We start from the raw sequence: 25352 nt of genomic DNA on the forward strand, positions 1-25352 counted from the left end.
GAACAGGAAACACCTCCACAGATGAAGGAACATCATAGTATTTATTAAAGGGATAGTTAACACCAGAATTATTGTTTTTTTAAAAGATAGATCATCCCTTAATTACCAATTACCAAGTTTTGCATAACCAACACAGTTATAATACATGTTTTACCTCTGTAATTACCTTGTATCTAAGTCTCTGCAAACTGCCCCCTTATTTCAGTTATTTTGACAGACTTGCATTTTAGCCAGTGTTCACTCCTCAGTAAATTCATGTGCATGAGCTCAATGTTATCTATATGAAACACATGAACTAACGCCCTCTAGTGGTGAAAACTGTCAAAATGCATTTGGATTAGAGGCGGCCTTCTAGGTCTAGCTTTCAACTAATACAAAGAGCAAAGCAAAATTGGTAATAAAAGTAAATTGAAAAGTTGTTTAAAATTACATGCTTTATTTGAATCATGAAGGGTTTTTTTTTACTTTACTGTCCCTTTAAGTTTACTAGATTTTTTTTTAGGGATGACGACGACAGAAGTATCTGAGTCGTCAAAAGTAGCCAATACCTCCTTTAACAGTACACAAAGGTGTCCAAGCTTAAATCTGAAGTTAACTTCAGTCTCAGATCAAGGAATTACTATCCGAATATGAGATTTCACCCTCAGAGGCTAGCGGCGTATCCTCCTCAGACTTATGAGGGAGGGCAACCTGTGTAGCAGTAGGTGGAACAGAAACCTTAAATAAAAAGAGAGAAGCGCTCAACCTGGGAACGAACAATAGCATAATAGCTTGTTCTATATTTCTATATCTAACTGCCACCCTAGAAGCAGCCTCTTTTTGCTCAATATGTGCCTTTCACAGAGAAGAACTTTCCTGTAGCATATCAGTCTGATCCTGAGTTAACAGTACAGTCCAGCCCCGAAATACATGGCAATCCCTCTCTGAACGAGAGAAACGGCAAAACCCCAGACGTACGTTTCGACTAGGGCTGCAACTAACAATTATTTTCATAATCGATTAATCGGCCGATTATTTTTTCGATTAATTGACTAATCGGATAAAAATAGAATCAATAATAGTTTTCTATGTTTTAAATAAAATCTACATAATGAGTGTTACAAATATAAACTTCAGACTAAAACTTTACATTAACACAACTGTTTCAATTTTTAAGCAGCAGAGCAGTTTTATAATTATACAAAACCACAAACTGTTTGAAAAGAGGTAGAACTAGAAAGAGTTAGACTATCACTGTTGATAACATTCTGTTATTCACTCTTTCAGAAACTTTGCATTGAAATGCAAAAATCTCAACATGTCCACATGCTTCTGGCTAAGGCTGGTTCTCTGTTTGCAGCATATTTCCTGCAGCAGAGAAAGGCTGTTGAGGTGTATAAGTAGGGTTTTGCCAATTCCACCAAAGTGGGATATTTATCTTTGTTAGCTCTTCACCAATGCTAAGTGTTTTCTACCTTGGCAAGGGGCCTCTCAATAAAGTAACCCTTGACTTCATTCTAACATAAAAATATCTTGAATATCTATATGCAACGGTAAATAACCAGCTATAAGGTTAGGGGAAATATCTAGTCCGCTCTAAAAATAACGAATATATACTTATAAAGGTTGAATCTGGTACATATCAATTTTTAAAAAATATAATAAAACTAAAAAAAAATCAGCAGCGCTAAGGACTGTATATCAATAAGACAAAGCCTTACACATTTATTTATACAGTACATATAATCAGCAATAGCAAGCAATACGCTAATAATTGTGCAAACAGATAATAGTGCACATCAATTTAAATAACTCCCATCAATCTAGGGGCAAGGTGTAAACAACAAGCTTGGCACTATATCATGAAAAGCATAGTTCCAAATCACAAGATTTAATATAAACAATCCAAATGATGACTATTATATCTGGGTTGCACATAAGCCAGGGGTAGTTGTAAACGTATACTGTCTTGAAAAAGTGAAAAGTAAAAAGTCTGTAGACGTCCTTTAGGCTAAGGACATAACCATAAAACACAACACAATGTGCAGGAGTTCATTGGAGTGAAGTAGCTGGTGTAGTGCACAGACCAACTAATTGCAAACCAACTAATCGATTAATCGATTATGAGATTCGTTGACAACTATTTTCATAATTGATTATTATCGATTATGACGATTAGTTGTTGCAGCTCTAGTTTCGACCTATTGTGGGCCTCGTCAGTGAGGTGCAGCCATATCCCTCTATGCACACTGAGCAAAGGGTCCATGTCTGGATTCCCGCATCACACTTAGGGAGACTTCCCCAAGTGTCATAATTTGCATAAATTACTATCTGAATGTCTACATTTTCCTCTTGCGTTTTCCCAGCATAGGAAAAGCAGATAAGATAACTGTGCAGCAAAATCTGCAGGCAAATAAACTCCTCCAGGAGGCTGAGAGGAACTGAAGGGCACTGTATGTGACGCCATAGAAGTTTGGGACGTTTGAGGAGAAAGCTGTGGCATTGCCTGAACAGCATCATCCTGATAGACATTGGGTGTTCTAGCTAAGCATGCAGCACAGAATTGCTTAGGCAAAACCATTTGTGCCTCTAGGAATAACAGGCATCTGTCAAAAAACAGTCTTGGTCCATCCCCATAATACTAAAACAATTCCCCAAATTGTAGAAATTTTTTAAACACACTGTCACTTTAAGAATTTTTAATACCACAATTTGGCTGTCAAAAGTTCCTAAAACTATTGTATAGTAGATCGACACTGAAATTCAATTATGTCGCTCCGCTCTGTGAATATCCGACAGCAGAGAGAAGTCACATGACCAGCCGAGAGAGGAAACTACGCAAGTAAAAGGTGCACGTTTCCCTCTGCATACAACATAAGATGCAAGTAGCTGCAGCTGGTTTTAAACTCAAGCAGTTTGTCAGTTAGCCTGTTCTAGCTAAGCAAGCAAAGAAAACCAACTGCCAAATGTTAAAGGGACAGTCTACTCAAAACTAAACTTTCATGATTCAGATAGGGCATGCAATTTTAAACAACTTTCCAATTTACTTTTATCATCAAATTTGCTTTGTTCCCTTGGTGGTATTTTTGAAAAGCTAAACCTAGCTAGGCTCAAACTGATTTCTAAACAGTTGAAAACCGCCTCCTAGCTCAGAGCATTTTGAAAGTTTTTCACAGTTAGACTGTGCTAGTTCACATGTGTCATATAGATAACATTGTGCTCACTCCCGTGAAGTTATTTAGGAGTCTTCCCTGATTGACTACACTGCATGTCTGTCAAAGGCACTTAGATAAGGAGGCAGTCTGCAAAGGCTTAGATACAAGGTAATCACAGAGGTAAAAAGTATATTAATATAACTGTGTTGGTTATGCAAAAACGGGGAATGGGTAATAAAGGGATTATCTATATTTTTAAATAAGAAAAATGTTGGTGTAGACTGTCACTTTAAGTTTATACATAAATGCCTGCATAAAACAGAAGCCACACACATAAAGCATTTCTACAAAATTAGCCCAAAGCAGAAAAACGTCCCAATAAAGTTCAGATTAACCTCTAGTCTGAACATACATAATTAATGTGCCTGCCCACTGCCAAAGAAAATCCTGTATAAAGGATTTTAAAAATGTTCCCATCTACTGCATATGACATTCTTCTGAAGTGCAAGTCTCCAAGACCTAGAAGACAAAAGCACTTACCTGCAGTAAGTACCTGTAGAAAAAGAAAGAACAGAGTAACCAAATCTGGCGCTCTGTACCATGGGCAGCAATGCAAGGATTACCTCACAACTTCCTAATTGCTTAAAAGCCACCACTACTCTACTAAAGAGATTGACGTGGACTCGGCTAAACCCAAATCATTGCTTGCAGGGAAAAGTACCCAAAAAAGGAATTAATTTCTTCAGACAACAAACTTCACCTCCTCTATTGACAGAGGTCAAGAGAATGACTAGGGATTATGGGTAGGGGAGTGACACTTAACAGCTTTGCTGTGGTGCTCTCTGCCTCCTCCTCCTGCTGGCCAGGAGTGATATTCCCACTAGTAATTGGACGTTGTGGACTCTCCATATCTTAGGTAAGAAAACAATGAAATATGCAGTCATTACAGAAAATAAAAGAAAACTAGAAAATTGGTGGCAGATTCGGCAAGCTGGGAAAATCCCAAAACATTTAACTGTGCGTCCTCCTGAGCATAAAACGTTGGTTAATCTGCAACTTCTGTTACAAGGAATTAAAATATAGGTTCACAAAAATGGTTACCATGGAAAAATATAAAGTTTAAATAAAAAAAAAAAAAAAAAAAAATCTTACAATTCCCATTTGATAAAACTGATGCAGTAATATCAAGTGTATCTCAAGTGAAACAAAGGGCTCCAAAATGAATACAAGTCAGTGACAAGGTTATTGGTGTTGGTCAACCATTAATTAGTGAGAGCCAAAATGAAAATATACTCCACATCCTTTTGGAAGGTTAAACACCATGTGTGTCTGTGCCTCTGGATTCCATGCATGGGAAAACTCTCCTCCTAAAAATAATGCCATTTATCTTAAGATACATGAAGATATCCCACAGAAAACCTTCCCCATGGTTAGAGTTACCTTTAAGTATCGTGGGAGCACATGATTTTATTTCATGGCATGGTGTGTGTAAATGTAATATTTTATTACCTGCTTGTGTGCTTTAATTAGCATATTTGTTCTGTGAAAATAATATAATTCTTTATTAATAAAGAAAAATTATTTATATACATAGTATGACCAAAAAACAATACAAGAGAACATGGAGGGGCAGGAAGGGAAGCATGGTACATGCATAAATTGCAGCTTTGCACTTATTTTGCCCAAACCTACACAGAGACTAGAATGAAACCCTGTACACTTCATAATTTTACACATATAGCACAAAAAATATATATTAATAACTAAGGAAAATGGTAGAGTTGTTATAAACCTGGCCTCTCTAATCGCCTCCTTATGTGCCTGGAACATCTTGACGTTATTCATGTTGGACTGCCAGTATTTCACATAGCCGCTGTGGTCAGCAGTAAGCATCCACATATCATTGTGGGACCAAGTCATAGCTCGTACTGGACTGTCATGAGCCTATAAGAAAAGTAGAAGCAGAAATGGTAAAGCTAATGCAGGGGTTAAACAAAGTGTGTGAAAATGCACATAGAAAACTACAAGTACTATCTGATAACTCAGCCAATAAGGAAGTAACGTAAATGGTTTAAAGCCAGGAAATTTAATTGCTAGCTAAAGCTAAGATAACTTTATAGGGGTTGCATGAATGAAACAAGGAAAGAAATCTACTAATCAAAGCAAAATCAGCACTTCCTTATACATGGATACAGCTGAACATGTACTTTGTGAACGAGAACAACCTATAACCCACCTGCAAGATAGTCTCAAAATTAAATGTGAGCCCATTCCACAAAGTGAATTCTCCACTGGATGCTCCAGTCACCAAGCGGCGACCCTCAGGAGTCCACTGCAAGAGATGTCAGCATAAATTAAGAGTTCACAAACCCAAAACATATCATCCAAACATACATTTTTCTAACTGTAAAATGCAGATCACTTACCCTGACGACAAACACAGGGCATTTCACTTTGTTGGTGGAGGTTCGCACAAACTTTGTTGTGACAGCATTCAGTGGATTGTTCAGCATACCAATAGGTGGAACGAGCTACATGTAAAATATTGAAACAGGAATAATTCATTAAAACAGGTTGCGTCTTAAAATCAGTGACTAGGTGATTGGGGGTTGACAAAGGTATATTATCCAGCACATAAATTTATATAGATAAGTCTGCAGAATAATCCAAAAACATTAGGCACACGTAACAAAATTATCCAACTGCAGTTCTTGGGCTCCATGTACTTGCAAATACAGCTATTTAACAATTCAAATAGTTTGTAACTTCAGTTACTAACACATGGAAATGTGTCAGAAATTAACAACCATAGCAAATATTACAACTCACATCATTATAGTATCCAACATCTGGCTGAATTGCTCTCATGTCTCTATGATCTCGCTGCCATACACGATTCTATAAAAGGTACAGGTTAGATTTAACAGTTAGAACATATTTAAAACTAAAATCAGCTTTCCTGCACACACAGTATATATTACAAGCATATACAAATAAAATCTGTGACAAGCTCACATAATTGTAAAACAAATAAATTAGATGACTGGATGGTTTACTAGGTCCATTATGGCCACCTATATTTACGAGATTGATAGAAGATTGAAGATCGATATTTATTTATTTCCAATGGCATGGAGAGTGCACAAGTCCAATTACTGTTAGGAGGCAAAGAACACCCCAGCCAGAGCCAACGCATCCTCCCACTACCCATACTCACCCAGTCATTCTTTGCCTCTAAATAGGTGGTGGTGAAGATGGTGCTTGGAAGAAAAATAGTCCTTCAATGGGTAACTTCCCTTTAGGATAGGACTGGGGTTTATGCTGTGTCCATGTAAATCTCTTAGTAAGAGTATTGGTAGCTATTAGAATGTTGCAGGGAACTTCTCTGTCCTCCTAGCAATTTTGCCAAACCCCCACCAGGCAATCAGGGTTATGTTTTCGTTCTACTTCAGGTTCCTGTTAGATGTCTGTATGAATCAGTCATACCTGGAAATGCTGTGTCTGCCCCACAGCAGAGGATCTAAGGTAAGTGACTTACTTTCTAGGGGATCAATAAGGTCACTACTTGGAGAATAAAAAGTCTCCCTTTATCCTTAAGAGCCTGGGTACTAAGATTTCTCCCTCATATTTGGGGATTTAATTCTTAAGGGGCAGTATAATGCTCCAGGGCATTATCTACTTATAACTGAGCATTTTTTAGAGACTGAGGCATGTCAGGGTATTTTAATTTAGAGTGTGTCATTTATTTGGTAATAAGCTAAGTGACCTCTTTGGATTGCAGGCACCAAACTACAGTCAGTAATCATGACGACTAATTAGGTTTTACTTCCTTTAATGTTTTTACTTTCATATCTAAGAAGAGCAACTGTCTATGTAGACATCGTTAATGGTGCCGTTTATTTTACTAATTTTAACTGCGCAGTTTGGCGCCATTATTTTTGCGCAGTTTCTTTTTCATGATTTACTAAGCTCCGGTCATGTGATCTTGTGCTCCGCTGACTTCAGACATTGAGATTGCTTCGTAGTAAGCAGATAGCGAGATTGTTTGCCGATCAAGTCTTCTTATATTTAGTATTATAGGAGGTGGTAAGTCTCCCCAGCCTGCAGCTTAGCTTCGGTGGGAGTTATATTGGTGCCATCCTTTATATTAATAATAAATGTTTTTATTATGTGGACATTTTATCTGTTTTTATAATTTGCAAAAATCCTTTTTTTTGGGGGGGGGGGGGGCATTTATATTACTGTTGGGTCTCTCTATTCCTAGGGGATAATTAAAGAATAAATATGGATTTGGAACAAAATCTATTTCTCTGCCTCTGGGAGATAAACGTTTATTTTGTGAAGAGGCTCAAGAAGTTCCTCCAGCTCAATTATGCTTTTTATGCTTATCTGACATGTTAAAGTCTAAACAAATCTAGGAGTTTTTAAAAATAAAAAAAATAAAAAAGTAAAAAAGTATAACCCTTCAGAGCCCTGTATTTCTCAGAATTCTTCTGCCCTTGACAGGTCTCAACTTTCTCCTCAGTCCCCATCCCTAGTAGTTGCACCAGCAGTGCCCTGCAGCTCTGCTCAGTCTCTTTCTGTGGGAGTTTTGTTGCTAGAAGACTTTGCAACACAGCGTCAATCGTCTGTTTCTGTTGCGCTGAGCATCTTCCCTATAACAGGTAAGAGAAAAAGAAAATATTAACATATTTCTATTACTCAGTTAAGACTGAGTTGGTCTGTTTATCCCACATTTCTGAGGATGAAAATTCCTCAGTTTCATTTGAGGGCGAGATATCCGATTCTGACTCCGTTTCAGACAATCCAATAGAATCTGAGGTCGTCAATTTTAGATTTAAGCTTGAGCACCTTTGTTTAATACTCAGAGGTATTAGCAACTTTGGATGTTCCGGAGTCAAAACCATTAGAAGCTCCTAAGGTCTGACATCACTAAGGAATGGGAGAAGCTGGGAATTCCTTTTCAACCTTCACCAAATTTTAAGAGAATGTTTCCAGTCTCCGATTCTTTCCTGGACTTATGGAATACTATTCCTAAGGTGGATGGAACTATTACCACTCTGTATGAGAACTACTATTCTAAATCTATGGATTGGCCTCAGCGCCTGATGGGAACCTTTAAGCCTGGGGGCGGGTAGCTCCTAGCAGTTACCCAGAAATTGTACTGAAAAGGTGATAGAGCCCAGGCGCCTACCCTAGGAAGGCTAGGTTTGAGTTATGTGTAACCAAATCTTGGCTAAAAATGACTTTAATACATTCCACATATAAATAAAATCGAAGTACAATAGGTGTAAGCAATACACAACAGTCGCTTTAAGAACAATATTTAAAAAACAATATAAAAGCACAATAAATTATACTTCATGGATCCATGAGCAAGGGTAACAAGTATTGGCAGCAGAATATATAACAGGTAAGAACAATGGTAAATTCAAAAGTAGGACTGAGGTTATCTAATAATAAAAAAAGTTCATAAAAATCCAAAAGTCCAAAAGCTCCAAAAAAATCCAAAGGAATCAAAAGAAAATCCAAAATAGTGTTTATAATCCTGTGATAAAAAATTTTTTTGTGCAGTTCCGATAAAAATATATTATGTGTGATCCAAAATCATAGTCAAATCCAAATAAGTGATTAAGGTTGACAAAAAGCGTGAAAATTATGTGATCAAAAGAGGCTTCAAGAAATTTGGTGAGGTTGGTGGCTTATACAGCAAAGTCAATGGTGTTAAAAAATGAAAGAAAAATAAAGGATAATTATTCTGCAATCTCCCAATAAGCAAATCACAAATAAAAATTAAAAATGACAAGAAGAAGGAACAGACGATCCACCTGTGGAAAAACAAAAACGAAATATAGTGTAGGATGTCCTAAAAGAATAGCAAATAATGAAATAAGGCTTACCAGTGCTGGTCTACGCGTTTCGGCCCGTGCTAGGCCTTTCTCAAGACCGACCCAAGGATTACTGCTTTAGCACTACAGTCCTCCGTTCTACCAGCTGAGCTATCGAAGGATTCTACCGACCTAAGGATTACTGCTTTAGCACTACAGTCCTCCGCTCTACCAGCTGAGCTATCGAAGGATTCTACATTTTTCTTACCCGTTATATATTCTGCTGCCAATACTTGTTACCCTTGCTCATGGATCCATGAAGTATAATTTATTGTGCTTTTATATTGTTTTTTAAATATTGTTCTTAAAGCGACTGTTCATTGCTTACACCTATTGTACTTCGATTTTATTTATATGTGGAATGTATTAAAGTCATTTTTAGCCAAGATTTCGTTACACATTACTCAAACCTAGCCTTCCTAGGGTAGGCGCCTGGGCTCCATCACCTTTTGAGAACTACTATTCCCCTGGAGGATAGTTCCTCTTTTAAAGGACCGCATGGATAGAAAATTGGAGGGATACTTAAGATTTTTTCTTCAACTAAGTCTTCTTTGACAACCAGTTGCGAGTATAGCAGCGGTTGCTGGAGCCACCACTTACTAGTGTGACTCGTTATCTGATTTGATTTTCGAAGAAACTCCTTTGGAGGAGATTCAGGATCGAATAAAGGCTTTCAAATTAGTCAATTCTTTTATTTGCAATACTAATATGCAGGTCCTTCGTCTGAGTGCTAAGTCATCAGGATTTGCTGTCCTGTGCCGCAGGGCCTTATGGTGGTTGAAGTCCTGGTCAGCAGACAGTCTCTAAGTCGAGACTTCTCTCTTTACCTTTTAAGGGGAAGTCTTTATTTGGCCCTGGTCTTGATTCCATTATATGCACAGTGACTGTTGGAAAAGGGGCTTTCCATCCTCAGGATAAGAAGGCTAAACTTAGAGTCGTCAATCTAATTTTCATTCCTTTAGGAAAAAAAAAAAAAAAAAAAGTCTTCTTCATCCAAGCCCAATAAACCCAAGAGCTCCTGGAAGCCTAATCAGCCTTGGAACAAAAGTAAACAGTCCAGTCCAAGAAGCCTTCCTCTCTGACAACAAGTCAGCATGAAGGGGCAGTCCCCGATGCAAGATCGGATCATATAGGGGGCAGACTGTCCTTTCAGAGGCTTGGATTTGAGACGTTCCAGGATCCTTGGGATGTGGAAGTGGTCTCCCAAGGTTACAGAACAGGTTTCAAGTCTTGTCCTCCAAGGGGCAGATATTCCTATCAAGACTCTCTTCAAATCCAGTGAAAAGAGAGGCATTCTTAAACTGTGTAAGGGAACTATCTTCTCTGCGACTGATTGTTCCAGTCCCTCCTGCAGAACAGGGCCTAGGGGTTTTATTCAAACCTTTTCGTTGAACCAAAAAAGGCAACCTTTCGCCCTATTCTAGATCTAAAATTTCTCAACACATTTCTCAAGTTTCCATCCTTCAAGATAAAAACCATCAGATTAATTCTTCCATTGATCCAGGAGGGTCAGTTTATGACCACTATATAGACCTAAAGGACGAATACCTTCATGTTCCTATCCACAAGGAACACTTTCAATTTCTACGGTTTGCCTTCCTAGACAAACATCTTGCAGTAGTCACATTTCGGCAATTCATAATACAGGAGTAGACAACTGGGAGGCGGACTACCTGAGTAGACATTCCATCCAGGGGAGCGAGCTCTTCATCCGGAAATTACCTTCAGGTGGGGTGTTGCAACAAGAGGCCATGAGGTCTATTTTTGTAATACCAAATTGCCCAGTTACGGGTCCAGATCAAGGGACCCTCAGGCTGTGCTGGTGGATGTGTAAAAACCATCAGATTAATTCTTCCATTGGTCCAGGAGGGTCAGTTTATGACCACTATATAGACCTAAAGGACGAATACCTTCATGTTCCTATCCACAGGGAACACTTTAAATTTCTACGGTTTGCCTTCCTAGACAAACATTTTCAATTTGTAGCCCTTCCGTTTGGTCTGGCTACAGCTCCCATAATCTTTACGAAAGTTTTGGGGGCTCTTAGCGGTAGCAAGAACTCTCTGTACCTGGACGATATCTTGGTTCATGCTCTGTTTTTTCGTTTGGCAAGATCTCACATGGACTCTGTTCTCTATTCTTCGCTCTCACGAGTGGAAGTTAAATCTAGACAAGAGTTTCCTGGTCCCAAATCGCAAGGTCTGTTTTTTGGGGACAATCAGATTCGATCCCCATGAAGATCTTCCCGACTGATTTGAGAACATCCAAACTTCTCTCGACCTGTCTTTCCCTTCAATCCTCTGCACGTCCTTTAGTGGCACAGTGTATGGAAGTAACTGGTCTCATGGTGGCTACCATGGACATTATTCCTTTTGCTCGCTTCCATCCGAGACCTCTTCAACTATGTATGCTCAGTCAATGGAACGTTCAGATCTATCTCAGAGAATTGTCCTAGACAACCACACAAGAGGATCTCTCTTGGTGGCTTTGTCAGGATTATCTATCTAAAAGGCATGTGCTTCTTGAGACCATCTTGGGAGATTGTGACTACGGATGCCATCCTTTCAGGCTGGGGAGCAGTTTGGGGTTCCTTAAGCGCTCAGGGATCCTAGTTGCCAGAGGAATCTGTTCTTCCAATAAATATTCTGGAGTTAAGAGCAATCTACAATGCTCTGGTAGCATGGCTTCAACAGAGTTCTGTCCAGTTTATCAGATTTCAATCGGACAACAAAACATTGGTGGCTTATATCAACCATCAGGGTGGAACTCAGAGTTCCCTGGCTATGAAGGAGGTCTCTCGCATCCTTCAGTGGGCGGAGTCTCGCAGTAGTCACATTTCGGCAATTCACATTACAGGAGTAGACAACTGGGAGGCGGAGTACCTGAGCAGACATTCCATCCAGGGGAGTGAGCTCTTCATCCGGAAATTACCCTCAGGTGGGGTGTTACAAAAATAGACCTCATGGCCTCTTGTCGCAATACCAAATTGCCCAGTTACGGGTCCAGATCAAGGGACCCCCAGGCTGTGCTGGTGGATGTGTCAGCAGTTCCGTGTGGGTTGTTTGATGTATGTGTGTCCCCCCCCCCCCCCGTGCTCTTCTTCCCAGAGTCTTAACCCGCATCAAACAGGATTGGGCCTTAGTTTGCGGATCTTGTAAAGATGTCTTCCGCCCCTCCATGGAGGTTACCTCTGAGGCTGAACCTTCTTATTCAAGGTCCTTTCCTTCATCAAAATCTAGATTCTAAGAAGCGGACTCTGTGGAGATTGAACGTTTAGTCCTCTCTAAGAGGGGTTTCTCTGATAGGGTTAACAACACTGATCAACGCTCTTAAATCAGTCACTCGTCGGATGTATCATAAGGTTTGGCGCACCTATCTTTCATGGAGCGAGTCTCGAGTTTTCCCTTGACACAAGGCAAGAATTCCTCGAATTCTGTTTCTCCAAGGTTTGGAGGAAAAGTAAATTTATGCTTACCTGATAAATTGATTTCTATGATACGACGAGTCCACCGATTCATCCTTTACTTGTGGGACATTATCCTCCTGCTAACAGGAAGTGGCAAAGAACACCACAGCAGAGCTGTCTAGATAGCTCCTCCCTTGACTCCACCCCCCCCCAGTCATTCGACCGAAGGTATAGGAAGAAAAAGGAGAAACAAAAAGGTGCAGATGTGACAAGTTTAATAAAAAAAATATAATCTGTCTTAAAATGACAGGGCGGGCCGTGGACTCGTCGTATCATAGAATAAATCAATTTATCAGGTAAGCATAAATTTACTTCTCTTCTATAAGATACGACGAGTCCACGGATTTATCCTTTACTTGTGGGATACAATACCAAAGCTACAGGACACCGATGATCGGGAGGGACAAGACAGATGCCTAAACAGAAGGCACCACTGCTTGAAGAACCTTTCTCCCAAAAATAGCCTCAGAAGAAGCAAAAGTATAAAATTTGGAAAATTTGGAAAAAGGTATTAAGGGAAGACCAAGTCGCAGCCTTAAAAATCTGTTCAACAGAAGCATCGTTTTTAAAAGCCCATGTGGAAGCCACCGCTCTAGTAGAGTGAGCTGTAATCCTTTCAGGAGGCTGCTGTCTAGCAGTCTTGTATGCCAACCGGATGATGCTTTTCAGCCAAAAAGAAAGAGGTAGCCGTAGCTTTTTGACCTCTACGTTTTCCAGAATAGACAACAGAGAAGATGTTTGACGGAAATCTTTGGTCACTTGCAAGTAAAACTTCAAAGCACGAACCACATCCAAGTTGTGCAACAGACGCTCCTTCTTAGAAGAAGGGTTAGGACACAGAGAAGGAACAACAATTTCCTGATTAATATTCTTATTAGTAACAAACTTAGGAAGGAATCCAGGTTTGGTACGCAAAACCACCTTATCGGAATGGAAAATAAGATAAGGCGAGTCTCATTGCAATGCAGATAGTTCAGACACTCTTCGAGCCGAAGAGATAGCAACTAAAAACAGAACTTTCCAAGATAGAAGCTTAATATCTATGGAATGCATAGGTTCAAACGGAACCCCTTGAAGAACTTTAAGAACTAAATTCAAACTCCATGGCGAAGCAACAGGTTTAAACACAGGCTTGATTCTAACCAAAGCCTGACAAAACGACTGAACGTCTGGAACATCTGCCAGACGCTTGTGCAGTAAAATTGATAAAGCAGATATCTGTCCCTTTAGGGAACTAGCTGATAACCCCTTCTTAAATTTGCATAGTCCCCATTCCACTGTCTGAGCATGCATAGTTGCAGTGGTCTGAGATGCCGCTAAGTTTGCCCCACAAGGAAAGGAATACTTAACCCTTAGCAGAAAAAAACAGGAAAATTATAAAACTTTTATTTCAATAAAAAGCACCCCCTGCACCTCGCCACAGCCCTGCTGTGGCGCCTACCTGCCCTCAGGGGTCTGTAAAACCGGGTTAAACCTTTAATTTGGGCCAATACAGCTCACAAAGGCCTGCCGGATTTGGAGCTTGCTGCTTGCCTGAGAAAAACAACTGCGCAACTGAGGCGCGAAAAACAGAATTTATGCTTACCTGATAAATTACTTTCTCCAACAGTGTGTCCAGTCCACGGCGTCATCCATAACTTGTGGGAATATTCTCTTCCCCAACAGGAAATGGCAAAGAGCACAGCAAAAGCTGTCCATATAGTCCCTCCTAGGCTCCGCCCCACCCCAGTCATTCAACCGACGGACAGGAGAAAAAAAAAGGAGAAACCATAGGTTGCCGTGGTGACTGTAGTTAAAGAAAGAAATTTATCAAACCTGATTAAAAAACCAGGGTGGGCCGTGGACCGGACACACCGTTGGAGAAAGTAATTTATCAGGTAAGCATAAATTCTGTTTTCTCCAACATTGGTGTTTACGGTCCACGGCGTCATCCATAACTTGTGGGAACCAATACCAAAGCTTTAGGACACGAATGAAGGGAGGGAGCCAATCAGGTTACCTAAACAGAAGGCACCACGGCTTGCAAAACCTCTCTCCCAAAAATAGCCTCCGAAGAAGCAAAAGTATCAAATATGTAGAATTTGGCAAAAGTGTGCAGGGAAGACAAAGTCGCTGCCTTACATATCTGATCAACAGAAGCCTCGTTCTTGAAGGCCCATGTGGAAGCCACAGCCCTAGTAGAGTGAGCTGTGATTCGTTCGGGAGGCTGCCGTCCGGCAGTCTCGTAAGCCAATCTGATGATGCTTTTCAGCCAAAAGGAAAGAGGTAGCAGTAGCTTTTTGACCTCTCCTCTTGCCAGAATAAACGACAAACAGAGAAGACGTTTGTCTGAAATCCTTTGTTGCTTCTAAATAGAACTTTAAAGCACGTACTACATCTAAATTATGTAACAAACGTTCCTTCTTTGAAACTGGATTCGGACACAAAGAAGGCACAACAATTTCCTGGTTAATATTCTTGTTGGAAACAACCTTTGGAAGGAAACCAGGTTTAGTACGCAAAACAACCTTATCTGCATGGAACACCAGATAGGGCGGATTACACTGCAGAGCAGATAACTCAAACTCTTCTAGCAGAAGAAATAGCAACCAAAAACAGAACTTTCCAAGATAACATTTTGATATCTATGGAATGTAGAGGTTCAAACGGAACCCCTTGAAGAACTGAAAGAACTAAATTCAGACTCCAGGGAGGAGTCAAAGGTCGGTAAACAGGCTTGATCCTGACCAAAGCCTGAACAAAAGCTTGAACATCTGGCACAGCTGCCAGTCGTTTGTGTAACAAGACAGATAAAGCAGAAATCTGTCCTTTTAGAGATCTCGCTGATAATCCCTTATCCAAACCTTCTTGGAGAAAGGAAAGGATCCTAGGAATTTTAATCTTACTCCATGAGAATCCCTGGGATTCACACCAACAGATATATCTTTTCCATATTTTATGGTAAATTTTTCTAGTTACAGGTTTTCTGGCTTGTACCAGAGTATCTATCACAGAATCCGAAAACCCTTAGATAAAATCAAGCGTTCAATTTCCAAGCCGTCAGCTGGAGAGAAACTAGATTTGGATGTTCGAATGGACCCTGTTCTAGAAGATCCTGTCTCAAAGGTAGCTTCCATGGTGAAGCCGATGACATATTCACCAGGTCTGCATACCAAGTCCTGCGTGGCCACGCAGGAGCTATCAAAATCACCGAGGCCCTCTCCTGTTTGATCCTGGCTACCAGCCTGGGAATGAGAGGAAACGGTGGAAACACATAAGCTAGGTTGAAGGTCCAAGGCGCTACTAATGCATCCACTAGAGTCGCCTTGGGATCCCTGGATCTGGACCCGTAGCAAGGAACTTTGAAGTTCTGACGAGACGCCATCAGATCCATGTCTGGAATGCCCCATAATTGGGTCAACTGGGCAAAAATCTCCGGGTGGAGTTCCCACTCCCCCGGATGGAATGTCTGACGACTCAGGTAATCCGCCTCCCAGTTTTCCACTCCTGGGATGTGGATCGCAGATAGGTGGCAGGAGTGATCCTCCGCCCATCTTATGATTTTGGTCACTTCTCTCATCGCCAGGGAACTCCTTGTTCCCCCCTGATGGTTGATGTAAGCAACAGTCATGTCTGATTGGAATCTTATGAATCTGGCCTTTGCTAGTTGAGGCTAAGCCCTGAGAGTATTGAATATCGCTCTCAGTTCCAGAATGTTTATCGGGAGAAGAGACTCTTCCCGAGACCATAGACCCTGAGCTTTCAGGGAGTCCCAGACCGCGCCCCAGCCCACTAGACTGGCGTCGGTCGTGACGATGACCCACTCTGGTCTGCGGAAGCTCATTCCCTGGGACAGGTGATCCTGGGTTAGCCACCAACGGAGTGAGTCTCTGGTCTTCTGATCTACTTGAATCACTGGAGACAAGTCTGTATAGTCCCCATTCCACTGTTTCAGCATGCACAGTTGTAATGGTCTTAGATGAATTCGCGCAAAAGGAATGTCCATTGCTGCAACCATCAACCCTACTACTTCCATGCACTGAGCTATGGAAGGTCGTGAAACAGAGTTAAGAACTTGACAAGCGTTTAGAAGTTTTGACTTTCTGACATCTGTCAGGAAAATCTTCATTTCTAAAGAATCTATTATTGTCCCCAAGAAAGGAACTCTTGTCGACGGAGACAGGGAACTTTTTTCTATGTTCACCTTCCACCCGTGAGATCTGAGAAAGGCCAGAACGATGTATGTGTGAGCCTTTGTCTTTGAAAGAGACGACGCTTGAATTAGGATGTCGTCCAAGTAAGGTGCCACTGCAATACCCCTTGGTCTTAGAACCGCTAGAAGGGACCCGAGCACCTTTGTGAAAATCCTTGGAGCAGTGGCTAGCCCGAATGGGAGAGCCACAAACTGGTAATGTTTGTCCAGAAAGGCGAACCTTAGGAACTGATGATGATCTTTGTGGATAGGGATATGTAGATACGCATCCTTTAGATCCACGGTAGTCATAAATTGACCCTCCTGGATTGTAGGTAAAATCGTTCGAATAGTTTCCATTTTGAACGATGGCACTCTGAGAAATTTGTTTAGAATCTTTAAATCCAGGATTGGTCTGAAAGTTCCCTCTTTTTTGGGAACTACAAACAGATTTGAGTAAAACCCCAGTCCTTGTTCCACAGTTGGAACTGGGTGTATCACTCCCCTTTTTAACAGGTCTTCTACACAATGTAAGAATGCCTGTCTCTTTATTTGGTTTGAAGGTGAGACATGTGGAACCTTCCCCTTGGGGGTAGTTCCTTGAATTCCAGAAGATAACCCTGAGAAACTATTTCTAGTGCCCAGGGATCCTGAACTTCTCTTGCCCAAGCCTGAGCGAAGAGAGAGAGTCTGCCCCCTACTAGATCCGGTCCCGGATCGGGGGCTACTCCTTCATGCTGTTTTGGTAGCAGCAGCAGGCTTCTTGGTCTGCTTACCCTTGTTCCAGCCTTGCATCGGTTTCCAAGCTGGTTTGGTTTGCGAAGCATTACCCTCTTGTCTAGAGGCTGCGGAGTTGGAGGCCGGTCCGTTCCTGAAATTGCGAAAGGAACGAAAATTAGACTTATTCTTGGCCTTGAAAGGCCTATCTTGTGGGAGGGCGTGGCCCTTACCCCCAGTGATGTCTGAGATAATCTCTTTCAATTCTGGCCCAAAAAGGGTTTTACCCTTGAAAGGGATATTAAGAAATTTTGTCTTGGAAGATACATCCGCTGACCAAGACTTTAGCCAGAGCGCTCTGCACGCCACAATTGCAAACCCTGAATTTTTCGCCGCTAATCTAGCTAACTGCAAAGCGGCATCTAAAATAAAGGAATTAGCTAACTTAAGTGCGTGAATTCTGTCCATAACCTCCTCATACGGAGTCTCTCTACTGAGCGACTTTTCTCGTTCCTCAAACCAGAACCACGCTGCTGTAGTGACAGGAATAATGCACAAAATAGTAGGAGGTAACCTTGCTGTACAAAAATCTTTTTTAAGCAAACCCTCCAATTTTTTATCCATAGGATCTTTGAAAGCACAATTATCCTCGATAGGAATAGTAGTGCGCTTGGCTAGTGTAGAAACTGCCCCCTCGACCTTAGGGACTGTCTGCCTTAAGTCCTTTCTGGGGTCGACCATAGGAAATAATTTCTTAAATATAGGAGGGGGGACAAAAGGTATGCCTGGCTTCTCCCACTCCATATTCACTATGTCCGCCACCCGCTTGGGTATAGGAAAAGCGTCGGGGTGCACCGGAACCTCTAGGAACTTGTCCATCTTGCACAATTTTTCTGGAATGACCAGGTTGTCACAATCATCCAGAGTATATAGCACCTCCTTAAGCAGTGTGCGGAGATGCTCTAATTTAAATGTCACAACATCAGGTTCTGCCTGTTGAGAAATTCTACCTGAATCAGAAATTTCCCCATCGGACAAAACCTCCCTCATGGCCACTTCAGATTGGTGTGAGGGTATGACAGAGCAATTATCATCAGCGCCCTCCTGCTCTACAGTGTTTAAAACAGAGCAATTGCGCTTTCTCTGAAATGCAGGCATCTTGGATAAAATATTTGCTATGGAGTTATCCATTACTGCCGTCAATTGTTGCATAGTAACAAGCATTGGCGCGCTAGAAGAACTAGGGGCCTCCTGCGTGAGCAAAACTGGTGTAGACACAGAAGGAGATGATGTAGAACTATGTCTACTCCCTTCATCTGATGAATCATCTTGGGCAACTTTACTATCTGTGGCAGTACTGTCCTTACTTTGTTTGGACGCTATGGCACAATTATCACACATATTTGAAGGGGGAGACACATTGGCTTCCATACATACAGAACATAGTCTATCTGAAGGCACAGACATGTTAAACAGGCTTAAACTTGTCAATAAAGTACAAAAACAGTTTTAAAACAAAACCGTTACTGTCTCTTTAAATTTTAAACAGGGCACACTTTTTTACTGAATATGTGAAAAACTATGAAGGAATTGTTCAATTTTAACCAAATATTCACCATAGTGTCTTAAAGCATTCAAAGCATTGCACCCCAAATTTCAGACCTTTAACCCTTAAAATGAGGAAACCGGAGCCGTTTACAGTTTTAACCCCTCTACAGTCCCAGCTCCAGCCTTTGCTGCGATTTTACCAAACCCAGGGGGGTATACGATACCAAATGAAGCCTTCTAGGAACTTTTTCAACTACTTCCAGACCCACACACATGCAGCTGCATGTACTGCTCTCAAAAGTAACTGCGCAGTAATGGCGCGAAAATGAGACTCTGCCTACTACAGAGAAGGCCCTTCCTGACTGGGAAGGTGTCTAAACCAGTGCCTGACGTAAAAAAACGTTCCCCAAAGATATAAAGTGTGAATTTCAACATCAAACTGTATAAAATGCCCAAATAAAGCAATCGATCTAGCCCATAAAAGTGTACCAGTTTTATAGCCCATATTAAGCCCTTTATTCTGTTTGAGACTAAGAAAATGGCTTACCGGTCCCCATGAGGGGAAAATGACAGCCTTCCAGCATTACACAGTCTTGTTAGAAATATGGCTAGTCATATCTTATGTCCCTTATGTTCCTTGTTCAGAGGAGAATTGCCTGGTATTTCGGGGCTGGACTGACCTTACTTGGCGGGATCAGACTGATATACTTCAGGAAAGTTTTCTTTTGTGAAAAGCACACTGGTCTAAAAGAGGCTGCTTCCGGGTGGTAAATCGCCATAGAACAAGCCACTGAGCTGTTGTTCGTTCCTGGTAGAGCGCTTCTCTCTTTGTATGCAAATAGTCATACCTTAAGCAGAAAAGTCTGCCAACTGTTCCCCCCAACTGAAGTTATCTCATCTCAACAGTCCTGTGTGGGAACAGAAAACTATTTTAGTTACTGCTGCTAAAATCATACTCCTCTCACAAACAGAACTCTTCATCCTTTTCTGTTTCAGAGTAAATAGTACATACCAGCACTATTTTAAAATAAACTCTTGATAGTAGAATAAAAAACTACAACTAAACACCACATACTCTTCACCATCTCCTTGGAGATGCTGCTTGTTCAGCGGCAAAGAGAATGACTGGGGTGGGCGGAGCCTAGGAGGGACTATATGGACAGCTTTTGCTGTGCTCTTTGCCATTTCCTGTTGGGGAAGAGAATATTCCCACAAGTTATGGATGACGCCGTGGACCGGACACACCAATGTAGGAGAAATAGGCCCCGCCGATCTCACTCGATGTCTCACAGACTAAATTAATCAGTCTAAAGCCTAGCCATGTGGGTTCATATACTTATAAAATGAAGCCATGTGTACCCTTCTCAATAAAGAATAAAAATGTCTCATTTAAAAACGTTATCTGCACTCCCAGACATGTAAACGTTTGACACTGATGTTAGAATGTTTGTGGGCAACCATTTTTTTATAGCCCATATATGCAAGCTCAGTAATACCCCTCTTTATACTTTAGTATAACGGCTTACCCTCTCCCTCATGGGGATACTGTCAGCCAATTCTGAAATAACAGTCTCTCCAGAAAAAAATTACTGAACATACCTCACTGCTTATAGCATGAAAAACGTTCCTCACACTGAAGTTTCTTAAGTACTCCTCAGCCATTCTGTGGGAACTGCACTGGATCTTAGTAACAACTGCTAAGATCATCAGCCTCCAAGCAGAAGTCTTCATCCATCTGCTGCATGAAGGAAAATAGTACACACCGGTACCATTTAAAATAAAAAAACTCTTGCTTGAAGAAAATAAAAACTAACATTTTATCACCTCTTTCACTTTACCCTTCCTATTACTTAGAGTAGGCAAAGAGAATGACTGGGGGGTGGAGTCAAGGGAGGAGCTATATAGACAGCTCTGCTGTGGTGCTCTTTGCCACTTCCTGTTAGGAGTTTAATATCCCACAAGTAAAGGATGAATCCGTGGACTCGTCGTATCTTATAGAAGAAATTTTATTTGCTAGTTCTCTTAAGAGCCAGATCTCTTCCCTTTCAGTTTTGTTACACAAGAAGTTTGCCTATCTTCCTGATGTTCAGTCCTTTGTTCAGGCCAGAATCAGACCTGTGTTTAAGTGTGTTGCTCCTCCCTGGAGCCTTAATTTGGTTCTACGTGTTCTTCAAAGGGCTCCGTTTGAACCTATACATTCTGTAGATATTAAACTTATCTTGGAATGTTTGGTTTTTGTTGGCTCTCTTCTGCTCAGAGTTTTAGAATTATCTGCGTTAGTGTGACCCATCTTAGCTTATTTTCCATTTGGATAAGGCTGTTATTCGTACTAAGATGGGTTTTCTTCCTAAGGTAGTTTGATTGTAATATCAATCAAGAAATAGTGGTTCCTTTTTGTCCTAATCCTTCCTCTCAGAAGGAACGTCTTCTTCACAACCTGGATGTGGTACTTGCCTTAAAGTTCTATCTTCAGACTACAAAGTATTTTAGGCAGTCTTCTGCCTTGTTTGTGGTGTACGCTGGTAAGCCTAAGGGTCAGAAAGCTACTGCAACTGCTTGCTCTTTTTGGCTGAGGAGTATAATTTGTTTGGCTTATGAGGAAGCTGGGAAGGATTACGGCTCATTCTACTCATGCTGTTTCTTCTTATTGGGCTTTTAAGAATGAAGCATCCATGGAGCAAATCTGTAAGGTGGCTACTTGGTCCTCTTTACATACTTTTTCTAAATTTTAGAAGTTTGATGTTTTTGCCTCAGTCGAGGCTTCCTTTGGGAGAAAGGTTTCGCAAGCGGTGGTGCCTTCCGTTTAGGTCTGCCTACCTTTTATTTTCACTCCCTTTCCATTCTGTGTCCTCTCTGGCTTGGGTAAATAGTTTCCCAATAGTAATTGATGGACTTATGGGCTCTCCATGCCATTGGAAAGAAAACAAATTTATTCTTACCAGATAAAATATTTTCTTTACTGGCATGGAGAGTCCACGACCCACCCTGTAAGTCTATTTAAGGCAGAATTTTTTTTTTTTTTTATAACCTTCAGGCACCTATATACCCTAGTGTTCTCCTACCTTCCTTTATTCCGTCGGCTAAATGATTGGGGGGAGTATGGGCAGTGGGAGTGGGATGCTTTAGCTCTGGCTGGGGTGTTCTTTGCCTCCTCCTGGTGGCCAGGAGGTGAATTTCCCAACAGTAATTGAATGGACTCGTGGATTCTCCATGCCAGCAAAGAAAATAATTGATCAGGTAAGCATAAACTTTGTTATACTAACTGCTCATTTAGTACTATTTAGCTGTGGTATCAATTTGCAACCCCGCATCACAAAATATAATTCCAAAGATAACATTTTGAAAGTTACATTCAAAACACAGCCTACCAGTTATTTTTGAATGTCATTGGACCACAGATCTTACCTCAAGGTACTTGATTACAGATGGGTTGTAATCAATGGTTTTGCGATTCACTGCTTTGCGCATTCGTTTACCATCAAATGTAAGCTGTTGCATAGCCTGCTGCTGGGCATAATCAGGCCTCTTGTAGAAAAGTTGCCGAGGAGCCTGGTGTTGAAACCGTGGCATGTGAAAGAAGCGAGGTGGGGAGCCAATTTCAGTTGCCATGGTGATCTCAAATTAGGGGAAGGGGCAATCCTGAATATAAAAAGACAAATTATCTAATTAATGGAAAAACAAAGTAAATCTAAATTATTTTATAAAAATATCAACTAATCACTAACAACAAATGGTCACTGAACTTAAAAATGTTGTGCATATGAAAAAGCAGCATTTACACAAGTAGAGCAAATACCTTTTTGCCTATCGGCAGTATTACTTGGGTAGTGTTCTCCACAGAAATGTTTGCCAGCCAGGTGGCATTATTATAAAGTAGCTGGGTAGGGACAGTGAAATACTTTCTATTATAACATTTCAAGGACCTTAGAACATACACGTTATGAAGTAATTTCTCTTTAGCGTGTTAATTTTGTATGTGTTTTTTTGTCGCTAGACAGAAAAATGAGTCTACAATTCATTGATCAATGTTTTCAGAAGAAACAATCTTGGGAAAGAAAGAGTAGTTTGTTCCTAAAACTAAAATTTATCCTGATAAAACTTGCAAACATAAAAAAAAAAAAAAAACACACAAAGATAAGGAGAATTGCAAGATATAGCAGAAAGCTCTGATATTCCTCTGGCCAAGGAAATAGCAAAGAAAGAGAACCTTTCAAATCTACAGTTGAATTAACTAAATTTGACATTCCAAGATAAATAAAAATGAATTGTTCAGACACTGAAGAAATCAAAGCATTTAAGAAATTCTTACAACTATGGAAAGCAAGATTGTAAGTCAAAACAACCCAACTACCGTTAAATATATAGGAGGAAAACGGCATCACTGAAGGATGTCTGAACACAATGAAAGTAGCCATACAGTCACATCTCTCTGATTTATCTGCCAGTTTGTCATTAATTTCCTGAGCAGATATTTGAGAGTTTTTATTTTTTATTTAACACAACAAAACACTGGGTAAAAGATCCCTTTGCCTTTGAGTCTACTGTGAGTTGAAACATACACCTGAGCAAGAAAATTAGTTGCTCCGCCTCACATGTGACAATATATTATGGATCAGGCACAAATCAATTTCATGATTTTGAATCAGTATTTCAAATGAATATCCCTTCTTAAAAAGAAATGAAACCCAAATATAATTATTTTGAAATTCAAAAGAGCATTCCATAAAAAAAATTAAAAAAAAAAAAAAAAAAAGATTCCATCAAATTTGCTTTAAAGGGACAGTTACCATAGAATTGCTATAGTTTTAAAAGATAGATTATCCCTTTATTACCCATTCCCCGGTTTTGCATAACCAACAGTTATATTAAATATACTTTTTACCTCTGTGATTTACCTTGTATCAAGGAACCTTCTTCCAGCCCCCTGATCACATGACTGTGACTGTTTATTATCTATTGACTTTAATTTAGCATTGTTTTGTGCTAAATCTTAAATAACCCCCTGTGCCTGAACACGGTGTTATCTATATGGCCCACGTGTGCTTTCTGTCTGTGTTGAAAACAGAATTTATGTTTACCTGATAAATTACTTTCTCCAACGGTGTGTCCGGTCCACGGCGTCATCCTTACTTGTGGGATATTCTCTTCCCCAACAGGAAATGGCAAAGAGCCCAGCAAAGCTGGTCACATGATCCCTCCTAGGCTCCGCCTACCCCAGTCATTCGACCGACGTTAAGGAGGAATATTTGCATAGGAGAAACCATATGGTACCGTGGTGACTGTAGTTAAAGAAAATAAATTATCAGACCTGATTAAAAAAACCAGGGCGGGCCGTGGACCGGACACACCGTTGGAGAAAGTAATTTATCAGGTAAACATAAATTCTGTTTTCTCCAACATAGGTGTGTCCGGTCCACGGCGTCATCCTTACTTGTGGGAACCAATACCAAAGCTTTAGGACACGGATGAAGGGAGGGAGCAAATCAGGTCACCTAAATGGAAGGCACCACGGCTTGCAAAACCTTTCTCCCAAAAATAGCCTCAGAAGAAGCAAAAGTATCAAACTTGTAAAATTTGGTAAAAGTGTGCAGTGAAGACCAAGTCGCTGCCCTACATATCTGATCAACAGAAGCCTCGTTCTTGAAGGCCCATGTGGAAGCCACAGCCCTAGTGGAATGAGCCGTGATTCTTTCGGGAGGCTGCCGTCCGGCAGTCTCGTAAGCCAATCTGATGATGCTTTTAATCCAAAAAGAGAGAGAGGTAGAAGTTGCTTTTTGACCTCTCCTTTTACCGGAATAAACAACAAACAAGGAAGATGTTTGTCTAAAATCCTTTGTAGCATCTAAATAGAATTTTAGAGCGCGAACAACATCCAAATTGTGCAACAAACGTTCCTCCTTTGAAACTGGTTTCGGACACAGAGAAGGTACGATAATCTCCTGGTTAATGTTTTTGTTAGAAACAACTTTTGGAAGAAAACCAGGTTTAGTACGTAAAACCACCTTATCTGCATGGAACACCAGATAAGGAGGAGAACACTGCAGAGCAGATAATTCTGAAACTCTTCTAGCAGAAGAAATTGCAACTAAAAACAAAACTTTCCAAGATAATAACTTAATATCAACGGAATGTAAGGGTTCAAACGGAACCCCCTGAAGAACTGAAAGAACTAAGTTGAGACTCCAAGGAGGAGTCAAAGGTTTGTAAACAGGCTTAATTCTAACCAGAGCCTGAACAAAGGCTTGAACATCTGGCACAGCTGCCAGCTTTTTGTGAAGTAACACAGACAAGGCAGAAATCTGTCCCTTCAGGGAACTAGCAGATAATCCTTTTTCCAATCCTTCTTGAAGGAAGGATAGAATCTTAGGAATCTTAACCTTGTCCCAAGGGAATCCTTTAGATTCACACCAACAGATATATTTTTTCCA

General features: G+C 40.6%; 1 protein-coding gene across 3 annotated transcripts in view; it reads right to left on the reverse strand.

The window, feature by feature from the left end:
- WDR33 (WD repeat domain 33) overlaps positions 1-25352 on the reverse strand; it is a 635894-nt gene that overhangs the window by 574031 nt on the left and 36511 nt on the right. For all 3 annotated transcript variants that reach the window (XM_053709945.1, XM_053709944.1, XM_053709943.1), the window contains exons 2-6: positions 22330-22563; positions 5964-6032; positions 5561-5665; positions 5371-5466; positions 4927-5078 (exon numbers count right to left, since the gene is read on the reverse strand). In XM_053709945.1, the coding sequence (XP_053565920.1) occupies positions 4927-5078; positions 5371-5466; positions 5561-5665; positions 5964-6032; positions 22330-22533 (626 nt within the window). In that variant the 5' untranslated portion in view covers positions 22534-22563. The remainder of the gene's footprint in view (positions 1-4926; positions 5079-5370; positions 5467-5560; positions 5666-5963; positions 6033-22329; positions 22564-25352) is intronic.

The sequence above is a fragment of the Bombina bombina genome, chromosome 4 (assembly GCF_027579735.1).
Source record: "Bombina bombina isolate aBomBom1 chromosome 4, aBomBom1.pri, whole genome shotgun sequence".
NCBI lineage: Eukaryota > Metazoa > Chordata > Amphibia > Anura > Bombinatoridae > Bombina > Bombina bombina.